General features: G+C 37.3%; 1 protein-coding gene across 9 annotated transcripts in view; it reads left to right on the top strand.

Moving 5' to 3' along the window:
* Nucleotides 1–23,378, top strand: part of CDC42BPB (CDC42 binding protein kinase beta) — a 93,413-nt gene that overhangs the window by 17,579 nt on the left and 52,456 nt on the right. For all 9 annotated transcript variants that reach the window (XM_062576798.1, XM_062576794.1, XM_062576797.1 and 6 more), the window contains exons 2-3: nt 10,114–10,205; nt 22,405–22,488. In XM_062576798.1, coding sequence (XP_062432782.1) covers nt 10,114–10,205; nt 22,405–22,488 — 176 coding nt within the window. The remainder of the gene's footprint in view (nt 1–10,113; nt 10,206–22,404; nt 22,489–23,378) is intronic.

Here is a 23,378-nt window from a genome sequence, read left to right as displayed (position 1 = left end):
TAATAGTAAAAAGGACTCTGAGCCTTTCACTAAAAATGTGTAATACCAATTTTAGAATCAGACTTTATAATATTTTCAGAAGATTTGGAGAGTTTCTTCTCTTCTGTATTTCTGAGCAATTTCAACTACACTAAATTTTCCAGTTGCTGGTTCCAGTAATTGCTTGTCACATGTCTTTGTGGCCTTTTCCTGAGGCAGAATTTTGACTTTCATTGACCTTTTTATTAGATACGGAGCTCTAAGGAAGTTCTGAAACTGGTGTGTAATGCCATAGAAAATGTTCTGCTATATGCTGCTATTTAAAAGGAAGTGAAGTGAACAGAAAGATGTGCCACACCTGTATTTAACATAGTCATTGCTACTGGAACTCTTCAAACTGAAAAACAATTCAGATGTTTATATGGGTAGTGCTGCAGGCTTGAGTCAGCAAACAAAATACCAGGTACGGTTCTGTAGCACTGTAAGCTGATCTAAGGCCCTGTCGCCTCAATCTTTTATTTCCCAGTTTGTAGTGTTACTTGGTATGAGAACAAAAGTATCAAAAAAAAAAAAAAAAGTAATTCTCAATTGATTCCATCAGCTCCCTTACCCAGTTTACTGCACAACTGCTCAAGAGTCAGCACTAAGGCAGGCCAAGTTTGCATCAACTAAACTATTGGGTAGTCCTTGTGTTAACTGTTTGCCTTTGAACTGTACTGTTAAGATCATGGACAGTGCAGAAAGACTTTCTCCCTTGTGTTGGTGTGTCTGTCCCTCTGGCTCTTCAATTTGCTAAACTACAAAAATAATTGCTTTGTTTTTTGGTGGGTCAGCTTTCACATCAGAATTGGACCTGTGAGGTGAGACCAGCTAAATTTGGTGCAGCTGATCCGAGAGACAGTGTGGGTCTGTGAAGCTGCCCCTCTGGTTGCAATGCTCTATTAGATTGCTTCAGTCGTCTCATTGAACTGTCTCTCTAATTCACTCTAAACGTATAGTCAAAGAGAAGTGGTACCTCATAAATTGGATTTCTCTCCTGTCACCAGGTGTGTGTGTGGAGGGGGCAGGAAGGGGTATCAAGCAGAGTTTATGAATAGAAGGCTTCAATTTTTTAAAAAATAAAGGAGGAGGCATGCTAATATAATAGCGATGTAAAATACAAATTTTTCTGTTACCTAATGATGTACTAAGTTTTCAGTTACTCTAAAACAGCAACTGCATCTTGCATGTATCTGGACGGAACAAAAGGCGTTTGGCTTACTGTAAATAACTGATAAAATGGTTATGCTAGTTGTCTTGATAGGCTTTACTTTTAAGATGAAATAAAGCATGCAGTCAGAAACCTGGAACTTTGCCCATTGATGCTGTGGTAGTTTCTTAATGTAAGTGTAGTGTAAACTTATATCAGCACAGTATGATATCAGACTGGAATTGTTTTATTTCTTAGTAAGATGTGCAACAGATGCTGCGTATGAGGAAGTTAAGGTTTATACTTATGTTATAGTCATGGAAATTTAGGTGGGTTCAGATTTGTTTTTTTTTTAATCTTTGATTTGCAATCATCTGAAAAATGTGTGAAAATGTCTTTTTTTTTGAGCAATCATAATCCTCAGAACTAGTGTGCAAAAATTATTCTTAACTCTGCTTTTTAGATCATCATTTTGTAAAATCTGAATTTTAGCAATATTTACAGCTTTGTTATGGAACAGAAGAGATGGAATCATTTAAATTTTACTGTCTGGAACTAGTGATTCATGTAGAGGCATGAAACTATTTCCATTATTGATGTACTTGAATATGTGATCTCCCTTTGCTGTGGTTTGAATAATCTCTCCAGCACCTGCAAAATCTGGCCCTAGACAGAAAAATTCAAGTACCTGAAAAAGAGTTAAGCTATGTTAGCAGAGATGTTACTGCATGATGTTTGTTGCTGTCCATTCCTCTATGATGCTATGACACGTACCTCAGAAAATCCTGTTTAAATGTGCTTTAGGTTGGCTAGAAATGGACCCTGCAGCAGTTCCCTGCTCGCCCTAATCAGACTGATCCACTTGGGTTCAGAGCCTTGCCTTCCTCCAACCACTTCCTGCTGCCTGCCTTGGATTAGGACAAGTACTCTGCAGCTGTGTGTGAGTCAGGTTGAGGGAATGACTTGGGGGGCGGGGGAATGGGATAGACAAGTTAGTTTTTTGGCTGGAAATGTTTCCTGGTTTGACATACCACATGGATGTTAATGATGATCCAGACAATAGAAAGGAGCTGTGGTGTAAAAAAACAGGGAAGTGAGACCAACTCTTTCAGCAGCAGAATAGATTTGCTGGCTTAAAGTGGTTGAGTAACTCCCCTTTCATTTGTCTAAAGTGTCTGGGATGTCAGATATTTAGTCCCAGAGGAAATCCTTAATTCAGAGAGCCTGTATGTGACTTGTACATATGCTTTTCTGGGCTGGGTCTAGTTCCCATGAAGAAAATAAGAGTTGAAGGAGACTTAACAGGACGTTAGTAAGCAACAGTTGTTTAGGAACAGAGAAGATTCTTTGTGGTGAAATAGTAATCTTTTCTTAGTATTTCTCAGTGATGTGGAAGAGGAGGGAAAATACCTTTGAAAACCTTACGAAATTCTAATATGAACAAAGAGCTGGTATTTGGGCTCCTCAGAAAATTACGAGTTGCTGGGCATTACAGAGTTTCTGCACGATGGGTAGTGGAGCCTCTAAGGCTGAAGAGGCTGAACAGAGGCTGACAACCGGTGAACCCATGGCTGATGCTCAGTCTGCTCAAGGAGCTGTGAGACTTAGAGAAAAGTTAGAAAGGCAACTTCCCTTCTCCCAAACAACTGTGGCAAGTTTGAAGCAGATATGAAAGACTGAACCACAGACTGCAGTCAGAAACATGATTTCTCTAGGAGCTTTGTTAATTCTCCTGGGAGAGCTGGAGTAGAACTTAATCTCTGACTACAAAGTGGTTTTTGAAATGCCCCGGTTAATACTCAAAGGTGCAGGTTTTTCTGTTCGGAATGTGTCGTCCTGTGCAAAAAGGTCCCTCTGTGTGCCAGAGGGTTAGGCATTGTAGAGATGCATCGAGATGCATTGTGTGGATGATTTCTAGGTTTCCCAGGTTAAATGCAAATCACAATTGCATTTTTCTTCATCTTAATAATAATGATTCCATCTTCCAAAATAAAATTTGGTATTTAAAAACAACAACAAAAGCCACCTGAATTGGTTCTAGAGACCAAGATGTACATTCCTCAGTTATGGATCATTCCATGAGAGTAAGACGACACGAAAATGGGATATTGGGCAGTCAGCTTCTTCAGCACTTAAATCTCACATGTGCATTTCCTCTCTGTGGTACTTGCGTACATCCTAGCATTAGTGTATGCTATTACCTTTAGGTCTGATTTGCATGTTCCTTATAGTTTACTTGACTTATTTTTTTTGTAGGTGAGCTACAGTCCTACATATAAAAGTATAGTAGTTAATCATTTGGTATTTGTTCCTGCATATGTAAACCAATGCTTATTTCCTCTGGCTTCTTCGAACTCTGTTGCTCTCTAGTTCTCAAAGAAAAGCAAGATTATTTTGGCAGGAGTTAAAATGGTAATGGATGTTTGTGACTTGGACTGCTTAGAACCATCTGTGTGTTCTTCACTACATGTTTGTACAAATCTTGAGCATCATCTTTGGTATCTTTTCATTGTAAGTGTGAAAAACAGTGAATGGGCTAGTTAGGCACCTAGCCAGCTATTAGTGTTCAGTGGTGTCATTCATCAACAAGCTGGCAAATGATAGCATATTGCTGCAAAGAAATTTCTTCTGTGTGGTACTTGCTTTTAGGGCTTGCTGCACAGAAAGCATGCTTGGTGAACAGAAATGGTGTTTCAAGGTAAATAGTCTGCTCTTCTGCCAGCAAATCTTAGTGATAAGATCAGCACCAGAACTACTTTTCTCTTCTGCTTCAAAGCCTTTTCTGATGCCAATACCTTTTTATGTGATGATAATTTTTTCACATACATTGTCATCCCAAACTAGTATAAACTAGTATACAAATTCTAAATGCAAGTATTAGTCCTTCTGCTACTGATAAAGCCACTCCTGAAGCAAAATGCAGAAGCTGTGAGCCCCCAGCCTTGGTTTATGAACAAAAGTAATGACTGCTTTATTCATTTAAATCTCTGTGAGGATTTTGCATATAATTATATAATCCTAATCTTGTCCAACTCAGCTCTACTAGGTGTTAACAAGATATCTGACTGAAAATAGTCAGGTTATGTATGACAGAAGACTTCTATGAAAGAAAGCAAATTCCGTAATCGTAACTGCAAGTGGATGTGACTTGTATGCTACTTTCACAAAGAAACTTAAAGGATTTGAATATTGTTTTTTTTTTCATAGTAAAATCTTAAATTTCATAATAAACTTACTCCTTTTGCTGTTTTATTATTAACTCATGGAAAATGTTGGCAGACAATCTCAGGAAGGTTGAGACATTTTTGGGATTGTATTAGTGGATATGTCTGTTTTTACTGGCATTTCAGGCAACATAAATAACATCTTACGTTAGAAGAGACTGTCTTGAAGTTATCAAGTACTGATTATCCAGGAACTGTAAAACTTAGTAGCCCTGTTCAGGTTATAGAGGTAACTCAACAGAGTGCAAATCACTTTCTTGTATCTGGGCAGGCTGTTCTACCAGGATTGTAAACTCTTTGCAATGGGTAACTAGCTTGAGGTTTTTCAGTTTTAATCTAGTGGAGCTTGCATTCATTGTAATGGTAGCTAGAAGCACTAAATCTTGGACCCCTAAATTTATTTTTCTAATGATTGTTGGACAAAATGGTGAACGATCAGATCTTTGAGTAAGAGGGAGACAGAATAAATGAAGTGTATGTATGTGTGTGTAATATTATACATAAGGGGGAGAGAGCAGGGATGAAGTGAAATAAGCAATAGAAAATATGTTCAAGAACACCCAAGTCTATAAATAGCAGAAATTTTACACCATAGCTCTAACAACGTGTGTCTGGTTTGCAGCTTGGTACATGCTGATTGTCCAGCTAAGCAGGTGACTGCTGTATTCCTGCTGTAGCCTTTCCCTTAGTGAAGATGATACTGATGGTGTGTCTTTCCTATTCACTGTCAGTTTTTATGTAACTTACAGGAACTTGGTATTTTTGGACAGCTTCAGTGAAATTCGGCAAAGGGGATGAAGCATCTTACTTGGATCAGAAGTTACTGTGGAGAAGGAATGGACTCAGATTGCCAAGTAGCATGATCGCACATCCCTTATTTCCTTAGGAAACCAGGCTTAAAAAAAAAAAAAAGTACATGGTGGATGAAAAGAGGAAACTGGCTAGCACAGGAAAAGGGAGGCAAGGGTCTATAATTGGAAAAACAAAATAAGATCGGAATCAACAAAGGATGCAAGAATAATAAAAATTTACATTTCTAAAGTACTAGTGGGTGAAAATTTCACAGTCAAGTAGAGAGAGGATTATACTTCTTTAAAACTCAAAAGTGTTGTTTGTAACAGGTATTTATCAGCCCTTGTAAGCTGGTTGGGGCTACCTGGGTGTGGGTATCTCTCAAGACATGTATACAAGCACTAACTTGTTAAACCTGTCGGCCTACTGTTTTAGTAGCAGTATCACAGGAATGCTGTTTCTTTGAAAGGGGTGCACAAAGGGCGAACAAGTTACTTGATTTTTAGAATGTAAGTTGTGAAAAATGGTTAGGGAAGTGCTAAAGCTCCATTCTCTTTCATGTTTTTTTCTACAGAGAGAAGAAAGCATCTTAAATAAGATATTGGATGTGCCTGATGGGAGTATGGCTCTGCAGATGATTATCTGTCATTTTTTATTTTCTTTGACATTAATATTTTGCAATTCGCATAGTTTCCTACCATAACTTTTTGAAAATGAAGTGAGTGGATAAAGGGAGTGTGGCAGGTACTTTCAAGCTTTTCATTACAGAGGAATTCATCTTCTAGGTAGATTTTCCTGAATGTTATCATCTTGTTATATAATGACTTAAACCCCAAATCACGTACAAAACAATTCTAAACTTTGAAACTGTCTGATTCAAGGCAGTCAAGTATATGAGCAGGTTGTCCAGAGAGGTTGTGGAATCTGCATCCTTGGAGGTTTTTGAGACCTGCCTGGACAAAATCCTAAGTAACTTGGTCTGAAACCAGCATGGTTCTTTGTGTTATTCTGTTATAGTTGTCACATTTGCTTTAAACTCAAAGCTACTGATAATACAAAGCATCAGATATTCCTGAATATCTCGCAGCTTCTACTTAGTGATTTTTGTGGCTCTGAATTTCTGGACTCATGGCCTGCCTAGCAAAATATTCAGGAGTCCTATCCTTCCTCAAATTAGATCCACCGGGCTACTCCACCATTGCAGCAGTAACTAGCATCGTAAACCCAGTGGTAGTCTTTTGTCCACATTGCCATGAAGCATATAGCTTTTGTGACTGCAGAAAGGAAAATTAGGAATATAAATTGAATGATTCAGAATGTGGAAAGAAAGTAAAAATCCATAATGTGTCTCTAAACATGCAAAAACAGCATGAGGGAGAGGACGTAGTGATGTATACAGGTATGCTGCACATAGAATGCCAATCCCAAATTCTGATTAGAGCTTCAGAGTCATGAATAAACTAACTTAGCAGTTACTCACAGATAATGTTATCCTGACAATGATGTATATATATCAAAATTCAGTAATTATTGCCAAGAAAACCCTCAGAGTTAATGCTTTTTTATTTTTGATGAAATGTTTTCGTGAAGTCTTACATTAATACCAAATCAGAAGTCTTGCCTTTAATGTTAGACTCGGAACTAATCAGTAAATTGTACTTAACTTACTAGTAAATGGAAAGAATTTTGGTTTGGGTTCTCTAATTGTAAAATAGTGGTATGCTTTATTTCCTTTTATCAGTGCTTGATTGTGTGTGGAAGGAAAAGCTGGTGCTCTTAACTGATTATATAGCAGTGGGCATATCGGTGGCATTCTGGAAGCACAACGAATGTAGCGTGCTCATACCTTTTGGAGCAAGTTTCTGCTCACTCAATTTTCCCACTTGTTTGTAAGCTACTAACATGGATATTAGATGGTTGAGCATAGCAGGAATGACTACAGTTCTGTTGGGGAGCAGAAAAGCAAACTGGAAGTATTTTTCTTGATTTAAAACCAAGAGGTTTTGTGCACCTCAATATTAAGAGGTAAAAATTGTGCAGTCAATTACTTAAAAGCAGTAGGCTGCATAGTGGTATATACAACATGCTACTCCAAAATGTCTGTAAAGTATCAGTTTAAGATATTTACTGGTTTGTTGCCTCCTCTGTGCCATAATTTGTTACACAACCTCTATTTTAGTCTCTGATAATGAGATACTGTGAATTTTAGGTCCTATTTTCAAACTTTATTTTTTAAGAATCCCTACATGCTTTGGAGAAAAAAAAAAAAAGAATTTGTCTATTTTAGTGGAAGTCCTGTCCAATTTAGTATTTTTCCTTTAGCAGCAAACATGAATGTTTGCTTGTATCCTTTCCAAGAGTCATACCACTGAAGTTGCCACACTTCTGAACACCAACCCTTGCCAGATACCAGAAGCCAATGTTTAAGTGCACAAATAGCTTGTAAAAATGGTAACTTCCTTTTGGGAGGGAACATGTTTTTCATTTACATGTGTTGAAATAATTCATTTTGATATATCATAGAACCATAGAATTGGTAAGGTTGGAAGGGACCTCTGGAGATCATCTAGTCCAACCTCCCTGCTCAAGCAGGGTCACCTACGGCATGTTAGACAGGGTTGCATCCAGGCGGGCTTTGAGTATCTCCAGAGAAGGAGACTGCACAACCTCTCTGGGCAACCTGTTCCAGTGCTCTGTCACTCTCACAGTGAAGAAATTCCTCCTCACATTCATGCAGAACTTATGAAGTACATAAACTGATGAATTGAGGTGAAAAGGCAAGACCATTCTAGGACTCTTGCAGGTTTTTGAATTGCAGACTTCATCCTCTTGAGTACAACTTCTAATCCACATATCCTGAAGGATACAGTTCCTAGACAGACAGAAGAAATAATGTCTATAGAGAAAAGGATTAATTCTATTTGCTTAGCTTTAAGTACGTATTATGCTTGACAATAATTAAGTTATTTATTATCTTTTCATATATTAAACTAATTGCTTTTACTTGCTTTGATACAATTTAATGGATTTCAAACCAAATCTCAATTTCTTGTGAGATGAAGCTTAATGCACTTCAGAGTAAGGGAAACTAGAAAATAAGAACAGCATGACCTGTTGACATAATAATAAAAATGCAAAAAATAAGGAGGATTTTTAGTGTACAGGGCAGGTTATACTTGTATAGGTTTCTGTCTTCCTTCTTTGAAAATTCTATGCAGTGTGATTTCATTTCTGTTTCTAGCAGTGTGGAATCCTAATAGAAAATGGGATTTCTCTTTCTTAGATTTCGTACTTTGGAGAGACAGAAAACCATCTGATGGAGTGGCTATTATTTGTGGATAAACCCTTTTCACTAATACTTTTCTCAAGTACAAACAAGAAGTATGGCTACTCTTAAGTATGGATAATTCTTCATTTTATTGACTATTACTTGTCCCACCCACCCCCCGAGGTTTTCAGACTTTTTTGATTAGACTTTCTATTGGAGACTGTAATATTCGGTTCAGACTTCTGTATTTTCTGTGTGTTTGTAGGGTTTTGTTTGTTTGCATCTGAAATCTATTGTCAAGGCATGACTCCATCTTACAGGATTTCTTTTTGGCTTATAACTGATAGTACAAGGGGAGTGAAAGTGGGAATCTGAGCTGAATCACAAGTAGTGATTGTGTGATGTTTCATTTGGTCGTACCTGGAAAAAATACCTATAAGAAACGTCCAATCTCTTCAGTCTAATAATGTTTGTGATAAGATGGAAAAGAGTGGTTTTGGTGGGTGGTGGCTTTGTTAGAAATGTCATCTTTGCACCAGTGTTTTCTCCTAATTGATTTGGTGTTCATAATCAGAATAAATAGTAAATTGTAACAGGTATTGTGTTTGAACACTAATCCTCAAAATGTACTGATTCTGAATAGGGACTGAAGAGGAGAAAATTGATAGGACCTGCAGATAGAGTAGAATTTATCATCCGGACATTTTGAGAAATATCTCAAGTCCAGTGAGACCACAATAACTAAGTAAGTATAGATTAGCTACTGATCACCTTTTAGGCTGCAGAAATACTGGTTCTGAGATCTTGCCAGTGTTGCTAAATTCGAACGGAAGGATAGTTCAGAGCAAAAATCCTGAAATAGCCACAAATCCTGTAGAGATTCTTTCATTGCTGTTGAGTAGAGACAGCTATCTTCTGAGGCTAGGTTGTTAAAGCTTTAGCTGGTACTAGCTGAAATAATTAAAGGTTAAACTGGACCCTGCTTAAGAAGAAAACTTTTCTAGTGGCTAAAGAATAGTGTGAATTTTCTTTAAGAATTACTGATACTGAGTAAGTTCTCTCCCATTCACGTAGTACTTCGCTGACTCATGAAACCCTAAAGAAAAAAAAAGTCCATCTAAAAGCATACTTTGTTCATCTTTGCTTGATGGGAACAAGGTCAGTACCCAGGCCACAAGTTGAGACTGACCATCAATGTATTAGGGTGAATTGTAGTGGAATCTGTAGCTGGTATCTGTAAGATCACAAAATAGAGGACCTTTGGCTTATTCCTCTACCCTTTTTTCCTTACCTCATGCACAGCCCCCCTCAATTGCAGTTCTAAGAATTTAAAAGACAGTTTGACTGTATAATCTCCAATACAGTGCTTGGACTGTGGCCCATAGCCACGTTAAATATACCAGATAATCTGACTGATAACAGAGGTTGAACTAGTGATTTCTACAGTCATAAGCAAAACCTTGAGTATTCATGAAAATCATTTTTTCTTTTTTAGTTCTAAGTGTTAGTTGAATAGTTTGATTATAATTTTTCTTTGTACTCTAATAGTATGTGAAAAATGAACTGGTTATGCTAAAAGTACCTTTGACCTCTGTTTTATGAGTTCTTTACAGTATTTCCATTCATAATTGAATTTTCTTTTTTTACTTTTTTTTAAACAGCAAGACCATTTACAAAACTGGTAAAGGAAATGCAACTTCATCGAGATGATTTTGAAATTATAAAAGTGATTGGAAGAGGTGCATTTGGTGAGGTAAGATACTTTTGCTGTCAATAGTAGTAATGTAGTTTTTGTCCTTCCTGCTTCTGATTTCTTGCTACAGTTGACCTGTGCTTGTCCTAAAGATAAATTCATACAGATGTATTATAATACTTCCAAATGCGTGGTACTAGCATACTACCTAGGTACTACTAAAGGTCCTTTGGAGGAGGGTACCTAGTATCCAGTTCTGCTAATTCTGACTTCAGACAAGCTTAACAAGTGCTTCTTCAATAGGTATATAACTAGGGTGGTCCCACCTAGCAGCTGTACAGCTGAATTTATCTCTTCTCCCACTTGCCGTATGTACTTTTCTGTGCTGCTGTAATTTAACACAGAACTGGGCTGTTTCTGTGGTAGGAACACAGAGGCTGCTCCACCCATCTGCCTGTCTCTGTAGCAATCTGGTAAAGCAGAAAGAGGCATTTGACTGCCTCAAAGGCTGTTCCCTGTCATCTTTGAAGATCAAAGGCTGCTGGATCTGTTTTTTTGGACAGCAAGTTGAATCATGCTGGAATGATAGGAACGCCTTGTGTTTTGAGGACTCACCAGTCTTAGGACCCTGGACTGAAGCTTTATTTCTTCACATGCTTAATGAAAGTCTCATCAGTCACAGAAATCTGATAGGCCTTGCCACTGGCAAAAACGTTCAAGAGCTGCCCCCTCTAGTAGGCATAGGATACCACATAGGATACCTGAGACTTCTGGAGAACCTCAAAGACAACTCTTTCAGCACTTGAGTCAACATAATTGAAGCCACAGCTGTCAGCAAAAGATGTGATTAAGTGGAGAATTTCTAGGAGTAAAAAACTTAAAAGAAGCTTCCAGAAAGAAATCTAAGTAGTACCACACTGAAGTCAAATATAGTGGCAGCTGCTAATGGCTCACTTGGCCCCATCAGCAGCTGGTTACAGCCTCTACTGCCATTGGCTAAGGCTAGGCTTCCTTACCTTAATCTGTTGTCATCTCCACAGACATGACTGGGCTGCACAGGACTTTCATTCTGAGCCTGGTGTGTGCTGGACATTTCAAACTCTTTCACAGAAGATTTGATTATGTAACAGAGGTCATTCATCATAGTTGCTGGATGTTCAGAAACCAGAGACTTGGGAAAAGTCAGTTCTGCTCCCTGGACAGAATTTTCTGTAGAATTGAGTAGGAAGAGGGGGAAGAGAGCATGTTCATGCATGTGCAGAGTGGTATTCCTACTAATGCTACTGTTGCTAACATGTAGGCTGAAGACCCTGTCCCAGATTGCAGCAAGTTTCTACATGAGCTTGTTTCCAATGGATATGAATGCTAGGAGGAAAGGCTGCAAGAGCTAGACCCTTTTAGCCTGGAGAAGAGAAGACTGAGAGGGGATCTTATCAATGTCTGTAAATATCTTAAGAAGGGGGTATTGAGAGGGTGGGGCTGGACTCTTTTCAGTGGTGCCAAGTGACAGGACAAGAGGTGATGGACACAAACTGAACCACAGGAAGTTCTGCCTGAATATGAGGAGGAATTTCTTTACTGAGATAGTGACGGAGCACTGGAGCAGGTTGCCCAGAGAGGTTGTGGAGTCTCCTTCTCTGGAGATATTCAAAACTCACCTGGACATGATCCTGTCTAACATGCTGTGGGTGGCCCTGCTTGAGCAGAGGGGTTGGACTAGGTGATCTCCAGAGGTCCCTTCCAACCTCAACCATTCTGTGATTCTGCGTAATTCTGTTTTGGATGGATTGATGTCCTTCTCAGATGTCAGTTCTCCATTCATGTTACTGCAGGCCTGAGTGGAAGAGTTGCAAAGCTAGTATTCTTATGGAGTGCTGCTTGCCATCTGAGAGTTGAGTGGTTTGAAGAGCCATCTTATTTAATGAGATTACAGTCAGACCAGAAACTGAGCTAGGAAAATGCTAGGACTGTACTCAATCTGGATTCAGAAAACAGTGAGATATATACGTATGTGTGTTCTTGGTAGTGGATGAAGGAATAGTTTCAAATCCAAATGTTTTTAAGCTGTTTCAAGGACTGTTTTTTGAGGAAGGTAGGCACCTAAAAAGAGAAATTAATGTTTCAGGAACTCCCACCTCTCCATCTGTTCTATATTCTAGTGCTCTCGTGAGGTAACATGAGATTCACATGTAATGATAGCAGGCATAGCTATTTAGAGAGCTTGAGCCTGTTAAGTAAAAAGCCCAGACTGATAGTAACATCTTGACCTGTAAGACAAAAGTTCAATTTGTAGTGTATATTGACCTTGAGTTGCAACACTTTTTACAAAAAAAGGAGGTGTTATCTTAGGTATTGGAAATACAGCACCAGAATCAGTTCACTGAGGTGTTTCACGTGAGTACTTGCTCTTAGCTGGAGTATATTATTTGAAAACTGCTTTTAGAGAGAAAAGTTACTGCAAGAAGTTCAGCAGGAAAAACAGAATTGGGAAAAGATTTTGATAAGACCAAGGAACGGTTGAAAGCTACAAATTATGTTTAGAAAAGAGGTGTGAACAGAGGTTTACGAGTGTATATAGGATCCTAGGGAATCCTAGGAGTAACACACAGCAATCAACATTTACATTATTTTTTTGATTTAGAGCAGTAGTACAGTTTTGAACAGAATGTCCAAGTTTGCTGCATGCTGATTTGGTTTGGAAGTTGACTAAACTTATAGGTACATCTTTAATTTTTTTCCTGTGAATGGTTTTCTGAAAAAAGTGTGAAATAAGCAGTGACTTATTTAATTTCTCTGTTAGATCTCTGAGCACTCATAAAGATGGTGCTGGTATTTATCTGTCATTATTGCATTGTCTTGTTCATCTTTTACTTGAAAGATTTAGTTTATAGTTGTAGCAGCTTGAACAGTTTAACTATGCAGGAATTGTTGATTTAAGTTCATTATACCTTAATCCTTTTGCAGAGAATATTTTGTTCGTCACTTACTGATTTTTTTTGACCTTTGTGTATTCTACACTGCTGTAAGTGCCTAATATTATCGATGTTATAAATAGTAATTATGTGAAAGTTGAAATTCCGTAAATAAGTTAAATCTAGTTTCTAATGAGGGTGTTGGTCTTGTGGCATTTGACTTATGTAAAGCCGACACTTCAGAAAACTGAATGGGGGATCTGTAAGTATTTTCTCCGTAGTGCATTCATAGATATATAGGAACTGTATTACAAATTAGTCAATGGGATTCTGATGTTTATTCATGAAATGCTTTTGCTATTGACTAACTTATTTTTAGCAAATAGGGTTTTAAAAAAAAAACTTGTTAGAATGCATGAAGAATTTAATCAGAATTAAGCTAACTATATTCTTACTAGAATTAAGTAGTTTAATTTAAAAAGCTGAACAGCTAAACAAGCCAGACTTCAAAAAGGATGAAAATTACATTCCATTCTCCTGAATGTCTGAAGTAGCTATATTCACAGTTTAACTACTTTAGACTTTTTGGAGAACCTCAAGGGCTTTAGTCTTACCAAAGACATTTATGCAAAATATTTGCATAAATCAGTAGCTTTGAAAAAAGCGAGCTTATACCAAATGGAGGTATAATACTAATAATAATTATCAGTCAGGATCAGAAATTGATTTTGCCACATAACATGCAAACCAGAGAAGCATGGTCTTTGACCAGAAAGTGGATTGAGACTTCATGTGAATGTGGCCTTATGAACACAACTGCAAAGGCAATATCTAATTTAAGGCAGTACTTATCTTTTACTATTAGTGCATTTTCTTTTTTTCTCCTTTCAAACCAGCAGAACTCAGCCTTGTTCTTTACACTTTGTCCAGCATTGTGAAAAGAAAAAACAAACTGGTAATCCAAAACCACCTGGGTGAAAGTTCATTTAACAAGGGAGAACTGGAAAAGCAAGGGAAAAATGTTTCTTGAAGTTTTCATTAGTATGCTAAGATGAAAAATGCCTAGTTTGAGAACGAAGAGATTTCTTCTCTAGCCACCTGCCAAAACATACAGTTCTCCTTTTCTCGTAAACTAAGACAGTTACTTTGCATGCATGGTAAACTGAACGTCTGAATATCCTTTACAAGAATATTTAAGGCTCTGACTCCTGGAGTCACTAGTTTGAGAATGTCATTTATTTTTCTCAGAAATTTCATAGTTACAGGAAAAGTTTAAAAAGTCCCTTGAGCGTAGCATGAACAGTTGCTACAGTGGAATATAGTTTAAAATGTTAGCTGTGAGAAGCATAAACTACTCCTTGTTGCACCCCGTTTCCTGAGGAGTCTTTACCAGGGTTATCCAATTGGGTGTTACATTATCATGATTGTTACTTTGAGTTTTTCTTTTTTGGGGTCATGTAGGCAGACAGCTCATGCACAGAGGGGCAGTGTCCATGTGGAAGTAAGTTAGTTCTAACTTACTAAGAGTTAGTTCTGTCCTTGTAGTGAATCAGAAGAATGAGTATGTTGTATAGAGTGGAATTTTTTTTTGTTAATAAAAGATACCACCTTTCTTAGTCAGTTGGTGAAAATCTATGTTGAAAGCACGTGAGTACAAAATGGAAATACGCAGTGGAAAATACCTGTTGTTTTATTTAACCTTAAAAAAAACCAACCAACCAAACAAACAAACAAAAAACTGTGACTTGAAATTTGCATGTGGCTGACTACTCCCTTTTTTAGAAATGCTGTGAAACATTAATGGAAAAGAAAGAGTGCCCTGAGAACCTGGGCTTCATGGGATTTTGCCTGCCTGAGAAACTTCCTGAGAAGAGTTTTGTTGTTGTTGTTGTTTTGGGGGGGAGGGTGTCTTGTTATTTGCCTGCCGAGGAGGCAGGGAGTACTAGCACTAGGGCATGGCAAGAGGGGTACGAGAAGGATCCGGTGTATGGGGGCTCTCGGGCTCACAATGTTCGTCCTTGCTGCTCTGCAAGCTTCATCTGAATTCTCAGTAATGTGCTTGTGAGTCTTTAAGATTCTTCTTCCAGATTTTGTGTAAAGGACCATTTCGGCACATTGCATGAAATTAGCATGTTTCAATATGTGTGATTTAGCAGTCTAACGAGAGTTGTTGAAGGCAGAACTGTGTCAAGATGTACATTGTTTCAGAACTTGGATTGTATAAAGTGGCTGATACCTCCTGGAAATAGGGCAATATGGGACCGAAACAATTGTTTTCCTTCCCTTGTTTATTACTAAGGATTTTTTTTGAATGAGCAACACTTACTGTGGTTGCAACGGATGGGTGGAACATTTTTGTTTTGCTTAGCACAAAAACAACTCAAGTTTTTAATAACATGCCCTGCACAAGTATTACTCCTACTGATGGATTAAAAATACTTTCTCATATAAATATCGTTGAGGTACAGACCTGATTTGTTTAGTGGTTAGTAACAGTACTTGTCACCTCTATTCAGTATGCTTAGTCAGAGGCTTAGCTGGAATCAAGACATGTAAAAATGTGTTTCCAGAAAGAAAACAATAATTGAGAGAATAGGAATAATCCAATGTGTACCACAGGTTTTTGATAAATAATGTGGTTCCTAATGAGAAATATATTGGCTGAGAACACAGATTCAAAAGTGAATATGCAAAAACTAAACTTCCTGTTGACAGTCATATTTGGCAATGAGGTCCAGTGTGTCTGTGCCCTTATCCTGTTGTAATCATAGCTTTATGGTACTGACTGTAATGTTTGTATTTTTATGTAGATCTAGAAATTAAGCTGGGACGCAGTGAGCTTACAGACTGCAGTAAAGGATTTCTGTCTCCTATTCAGAGTAATAGGTATTAGGTACCCAACAGGATCTGTGCCTTCCTAAATTGTAGGTTAATAGCAGTCATGACTATTGGAGGTAATGTATGACAGTTTTCATCCATCTGTTAGGAATTAAGAGAGTGTTCAGAGTTTGATGCAGAAAAAAATACTTTAATTAGCTATGCTTTTCCACAGTATGCCCTTCACAAAAATGTCCAAGGGATGAAGAAAAAAACTGTTCTGTTTTGAAAATACTTCAGAAGAGATTGTTGCTATCTTAGTCCTCACCAGCTCTGTTGCTGTTTGTGTGGAGGTATTAAGTTACTATGGTGACACACAGGTTGTAAGAAGCTGGATAGGATATTCACTGTAGTGCTACTGCAAGACCAGTCGTTTGTCTGTGCAGTCCCACTGATTGCTAAGGAATAGCTTAGGAGTTATTCAGGGCCTTTTTGGGCGGACTTTGCAGAATCTTTCCGGCTAACACTGGTAAATGATTTCTTTTTTGTGCAACATGAAGATCCACACTGCATGTTCAAAAAAATTATTTTGCTTTGGAAATGTGCGCCATGGAATATGAACATTACAAAGGATACTCTGGTTGCTCATTTGAAATGTAAAACAGACATAAAAAGATGGTTCCAGATAGATAATCCAGACCAGTTTTTCTCCACGATGCAGTATTAAACTGTTAACTAATGAGCTGGATATCAAAGACTTCTCACATCCAAGAGCATCAGGAGGATAAAGCAGAGAGTAGTGTGAAAATAGCATATAATAGAAGCTTCAGCTGGGGAAAATGACTATAATATTCAATTATGAATTTAGTAATAAGACACTACAGATAAGTTGTTTATATGTGAAATGATATTCTATCTCTTCTCCTCATGGAAAGGCTTGTGTAAAATCTCTACTTAAATGTCTAAAGCCATTCTGAGTTCCTGCTGAAGGTTAATTCACGGTGATTTGCACCATTTTATCCATGTAATTTCATTGTCTGTTAACCTAAGCAGATCTTTTTCCATCCTTATTGCTGTTGTCCTTCCTTCCAATTTGATTTGTAAATAGCAGTCACATGCACTTTTAATTTTATTTTTTTTCTATTTTGAACAAGCAAATCTTTTCTATTTTCCTGTTAATATGAGATGCTCTTTAATTTCTTGGTCATCTAAATAGCCTTCCTTTCTACCTATTCCAGACTGAGCTTCTCTCTTATGTGGCTCTAAGTGTGTGGTGTTCCCAGTGAGACTGTATTTCTATAAGGCAGTAATGTTTACATGTCCCTGCTGGTGTGTATCTGCCTATTAGTTCCAGAATCATATTTGCCTTTTTCTTGACTATCTATTATTATTTAGCTGATTTCATGAGGATCACCAACTATGTGTCTGGGTCCATGATGTCCTTTTTAGCAGATAACTTTGTTTTGTATTTGAATTTCTGAAAGTCCAGTGCTTGAGGACAAGTGTTCCCTGGAAGTTTAACATGATGTGGGCATAAATAGGTAACTTTTTGTCTTTGCATTGATATTAGTGCCAACGTGGTTTCCAATAAATTGAACATCAAATAATTCATAAGATTCTTAGCAGGAAGTTTTTGCTTTTAATGTTCATTGTTTTCTGGAAACTCTGTCTTTCATTTAAACATTTTTTGCACTTTCTTTCACCAGTTTTATGGTTTGCATTATTAAAAAAAAATGTGATAAGAGTTTGCTGGTTGCTTGTGTCACTCAAAGTGGCAGAGCGCAGCAGAAAAGTTCTATGATGTTTGTTCAGCCTGATTTGGCTCAGATTCACACCCTATAAATTTTATTGGGGCATAAGAGAAGGTGGAACTTGGCCTGGGATAACTTTGCACATTGCAGCCCTAAATGTCAGTATCAAATGGCTTTTGAAGATGAAACTGCAGCAAAAGACTTTTATGAACTAGTTCTATAACCAAAGTATTATCTCTTGCCAAAGTTTAAAAGTGCTGTTTTACCTGTATTGTTTCGGTCTTTCCTTTGTTACAGTACAAGTTAAGCTTTGTTTGAGGCAAAAAATATTGTAAGAAAATGGATGGCAGAAGTAATACAAATTTGGTGGTGTGTTGTGGCATGTAATACCACAGTTGGCTCTCACTTAGCTTTAATACCTGTTTTCACATTTCTAGACATAAATACAATTTAAGTTGGTTAAAGTGTAGGCCCGAGGATTCATTTAGGCTTTCTGATGTCCTTGAGGAAACATCCTTATTACAGTGTCTTTATTGCTGTGAATCTTGAGGGCATAGAGAGGTACAATGATGGTAATCAAATCAGCTGGTGACAGCTTATACCCATACGGACTAACTTGGAATGAGGATTGCAGGAGAACAAGCAGTCTGCTCTCTGCAGCTTTCCCTTAACTCCAGTTATAAGACTTCCTCAGTAAAGCCAAATCTCTCTACCAAACCACTCCAATATTCTTCAGTATTTAGAAATCCTGATTCTCCATTCCAAGCTAGCATAGTGAGATGCAAGTTAAGTAAGCTTTGTTTCTTTATTTGACCCAGAACAGCTGTTTTTGACAGCTGTGTCAAATGTACTTGGATGGGTGAGCCAGTAGCCCTTCCCTTTGGCCAGGTAGGGATGTGTAGGAAGAGAATCCAAGAAGAGAGCAGAGTTGTACTTTCCAAGCTTCCAGGGAAAGAGGCTTAGGGACTCCTAACCTCAGCTGTGGTTCAGTGTTCTGTAGCTTCCAAGACTCCTACTATGTTTATTACACATGTATTAAGTATGTACTTAAATACTTTGTGAACGCTTACTTCAGAGTCCACAGCAGCCTGTGGCAGATTTCAAAAATTGTGTGGAAAAAGAAAATTTTCTACTTTTTTTTTTTTTTTTTTTTTTTGCTTCATTTGATGGTCTTCATTTTCTGTGTTGTGAGAAACAGCAAGTAATTGTTTTCTCTTGATCAAGTCACTCATATAGTCCTATGCCTAACATGTTATCTCTTCCAGGCCTGGAACATCTTAGGTTATTTAATCTTATCATACTAAAGCTATTTGATACCTCTGGTTATGATACTGCCTTTCTCTGTATATTTCATAGCTCTGATGTATCTTCTTGAAAAGGAGAGATGGGAGGATATAAACTACCCCCCAACACACACACACAAAAAAAAAAAAAAAAAAAAAGCTATGTGTCTATACAGGCAACGAAATTTGTTAAAAAATTCTTTTTATTATTCTTTGTTTTTTTCCCATCAAGTCTTATTACAGTGTACATTCCAGTAGCCCTTGAAATGAAGAATAAGAATCAAAATTAAATTCCAGTCTTTACAGTCTGTGCATGACATGAACACTTGGTTTGGCCCGTGAAGTTTTCAAACCTTTGTGGAAGATGAGCAACACTATTTGTTCTTTATCATTTGTAGTAACCTGCAATCCTGTTGCCTTTGGAGCACCTTTGAACAGTAACTTGATGCTTTTCTTATGCTAGTAGACATGGTGGCTTTGTATGTGCTACTTCAGCAGTCATCACATTTAAAATTCAGTATCTTGTATGTTTGCGACTATTGCAGATAGGTTTTAGTTTGCTCTTACAAACTGGTCAGCATGTTTTTTAATTCATTTTTAAGTATGCCAGTGAAAGAGGAATAAATATTAAAATAAGAAAAAACAAATATCAATAATACAATATCTCTGAAGCAACTAAAACATTGTACGAGGGCTGTAAATTTGGAAATATAGCCCCTTGATGAACAAAGTAACAGAAAGCGAACTTGGATAAATGCAGAAATGCTTTATGAAACAAAGGATGTAGCTTTTTAAATCAATATTGCTACAAAATTCATACTTAAAATGTTGAGTTTATCAAGCCATAATTTGTGTGTTCTTCTCTGCATCAGTTCATATATCAATGGTAGTCTTATCAGTTGTTTTTAAGAAAAAAAGTAAATAACCCTGAATGATTAGACTGGATTGAGGAATGAGGTCAAGACAGGAGAAAACTCTGCTACTTTTGTGAGATATCTTTCAGCACACTTCAGGTTTATTTCCATGTAAAAATACTTGCTACTTATTCATCTTTTGCATTTGGGTAATTATTCATTTTGCTGCATATTTATGCTTGTATAAGATGATGTCCCACTCTCCTCCTGTCAACTGTAGTACCAGCGTGTTTACTGATGCAATAATTTGATAACTATTTAGAGTGAAAATATGAGATTCGACTTTACTTTTACTGAGTTTACTTTTTCTTCAGAAATTTAAATTGGGCATTTTAACTAGTCCTTTCTATTGAACAGAATAGCAGGAATAATATAAGTAGCTTAGTTGGGGAAATGCTAACTAAGGCTAGATACTGCAGATTTGGCGCTTTTTTTTTCTTTTTTCTTTTTTTTTTTTTTTAATTCCTGGGCCTATTTTCATGTACTCTTTTTTATTTTAATGTTTACACAGCTTCTCTTCTCAACTGTGTATGTCCTCCAAGAAGCCAGGCTCACATCATACCCTAACAGTTGAGCACTGTTCAGTTTTTAAACTTCCACAATTCCACAGTGCTTTGACAGTGATGACCTCAAATAAAGTGTAATTGATGCAAATCTGTGTTCTCAGAGCTTTTGTTCTTTTGCAACAGTTAATCATTTTCTGTTCTGATCTCTTCCACTAGTGGAAATCAGGGTATTTCCTGACTGGTCATGTTCTATGTGAAATAAGATTTAAAATGCATATCAGCATCTTGGAGTTTGACAAACTTTTTAATATACAGTTTAACTTCGAATGTACCTTCAGCTGTACCAGGCAAATGATTCAATTAAGAGTATGCAAGGAGAGTTTTTTACAATAAGATTTTACTATAATGTCATGACAAAGCTAGGAAAAAAGCTGGATGTTTTAAACCATTACTAAACGTCAGTGTTCAACAGTTTCATATGTGCCTAAAGAACCTCAGCTGAGACTTCCTTATTTTACTCATCCTCCCTCCACAGCATGAGCGGTAACTATGGGAGATGCTCATCACTAGGAGGGACTGAGATGTAATGTAGTTATGGATATTCGATAGCATTAAGAATAATTCTTCTGTAAGCTGTGTTTTTCTCCAGCTACATTTAGAGCTAAATTTCCATGTTGTCTTTCCTGTGTTAGGTACCTGCTGGTCCTTTTCCTAAGATATGCTTCCATTACATAACTGTGCGGGTAGTGTACTAGGTGTACCGCATCCACTATGTGACTACTAAGGGGAGCTTCGTGCACTCAGTGGTGGGGGGCTTAGGTGTAAGTCCACAGAGTGACGCGCCTAAAGTTGAAGGTCCCATTCTTGTGTTACTGGAGGAGCAGTCTCACCTCTGCCCCCTGTCTGGAGCTTCTTTACTTGTAAGGTGGTGTTATGTCCTTTCTTGCCTCCTCAGGACTGCTGACTTTGCATTGTGCTTGATGCACTATCCCAACGTTGTTTTCTAGGCAGCAGCATCTTAGAATTGGCATATCCCCTTTATATGATATATACACGATCTGAATCCCCCTATACATGATAAAAGTTTTTGAGCAATGGAAGAGGTGAGCATGGTGTGATTCCTGTTACTTTACCCACTGCTATACAGAGCACTGCTAGAAGCAATGAAAGCTGATAGTAGGTCAGTTTTATACTTCCAAAATAGAAACAAGCTCAGTATAAGCAGAAGTATTCAAGCAGTCGATGTATAATCCGGTAAAGATGATGTCCTAGTTATGATTCTCGTTTTTCTCTGCCAACTGTAAGAATCCTAATGTAAATTAAGAGTTCATGGAAATGATGGCTTTAGTAAAAGAAGAATTAGTTTTAGTCTTGGAGAATACAAACCTTGCTGTCAAACCTAGTTATAGAGGATTTCAAAGACTATAAAGCCCTGGAGTTCTTGTATTCTGTCTTTCTTCTACTGTACAGCTATATGCACAACTACTGATTTAAACAAATCTAATACATAGGATGTGTGGTAAAATGCTTCAAGCAGAATTATGAATAAGTAAGCGAATACTGTTTCTGCTTCTGTTTAAATATCTGCATGCAGTACACAAAAGGACCTTAATTTGAAAATATCTTTCAAGCTTCTGAAACCTAAAATGTAAAAGAAATTAGTTGAATGTAGTGTATTTCTATTTACAGCAGCTTTACTTGTTTCTTAAGGCTGCCCTTTTAAATGCTCCCTCACTAGTTGAAGGCATGGTGTACAAACATTGCTTGTTCTTGGCAGACAATGCAGCTTTACTATGCATCTTCAGATAAAAAGCTTCGTACTCTTCCTGTATCAGCCGCCATGTACTTGATCGTGAACAGTTGATCAAGCATGGTGTTGTGCATCCAGTGCCTTGTAGTAATGGAGGAACAGTGTAGAAGGAACAAAGAATCAATTTGTAATTTACCCACATGTGTGTTGATTGCTGATGACTGCTTACTAACCGATTTTTATTAATACTGTCAGAATATTAAGCTGTTAAAATATTAAATTTCTCTGACCATGCTTTTGTTAAACAAGGTATCTTATTATTTCAGGTTGCGGTGGTTAAAATGAAGTGTACAGAACGCATTTATGCAATGAAAATTCTAAATAAGTGGGAAATGCTTAAAAGGGCAGAGGTAAGTAATATGGCTCTCAACTTAGAGAATTTTTAAAATGGTATTAGGAAAATAATATTGAAGCTCTTCCAGATTAAGAAGAATTATTTCATGAGCACAGGAGCTTCATTCTTTTTTCTTTTTTTCTTTTTTTTTTCTTAAGCTGTTTTAATGCAATCAAGTCTGACAGTCCCTTCCAGGCATCTGTTGTTCTCAGCATTACTGCATATTCGTTTACCAGACAGTCTGCCCTAGTTCTTACCCTGAATTTATTGGCCAGATTTTTTGTTTACAGTAAAGGCATGTTAAAGACTACATGAAAGCTGAGATTGGTGCTACTATGACATTCACAGCTGCATACAACAACTTTATGAGAAGATCTTTTTTTCTCTTGCATTCAGAAGCATATATTAAGGAGTTTTGCATCCTACAGTTTACAACAGGCTTTATATAACTGGTAAAACTATAACTAAACACTTTGGAACTACAAATTGAGATTGTAAAACCAAAAATTAAGAAGGTAGGTCTGTTTAAAAAAATAATAATAATATAAAGGATATTTTACAAAAGAAGATCTACCATAAATGTGTAATGGGTACTTCACAGATTAGGAAAGGCAGTTTTCAAAGAACCCACTGAGAATATGCCATGGTAAGTGGCGTATTCCTAGAATATCTCCTCTTGCGCTATAGAAGAAAAACCTAAGTCATGGCAAGTTTATTATTAAAAAAAAAAAAATCAACAGTTAAATGAGCAACAGGCTTGAGGTGAAGATATATATACTGCATTAATATTTGTAGCAGTTGTAATAAGAGACAAGGGCTAATGTCTTGCTGCAGACTAAGCCTACTGATCCATCCCTGTCCTACTCTTTTTCGCCTTCCTGGCATCACCTCTCCACCCTCTGTAGT

Source organism: Rhea pennata, chromosome 5 (assembly GCF_028389875.1).
Source record: "Rhea pennata isolate bPtePen1 chromosome 5, bPtePen1.pri, whole genome shotgun sequence".
NCBI lineage: Eukaryota > Metazoa > Chordata > Aves > Rheiformes > Rheidae > Rhea > Rhea pennata.
This window is presented reverse-complemented; position numbering and strand designations above follow the sequence as displayed.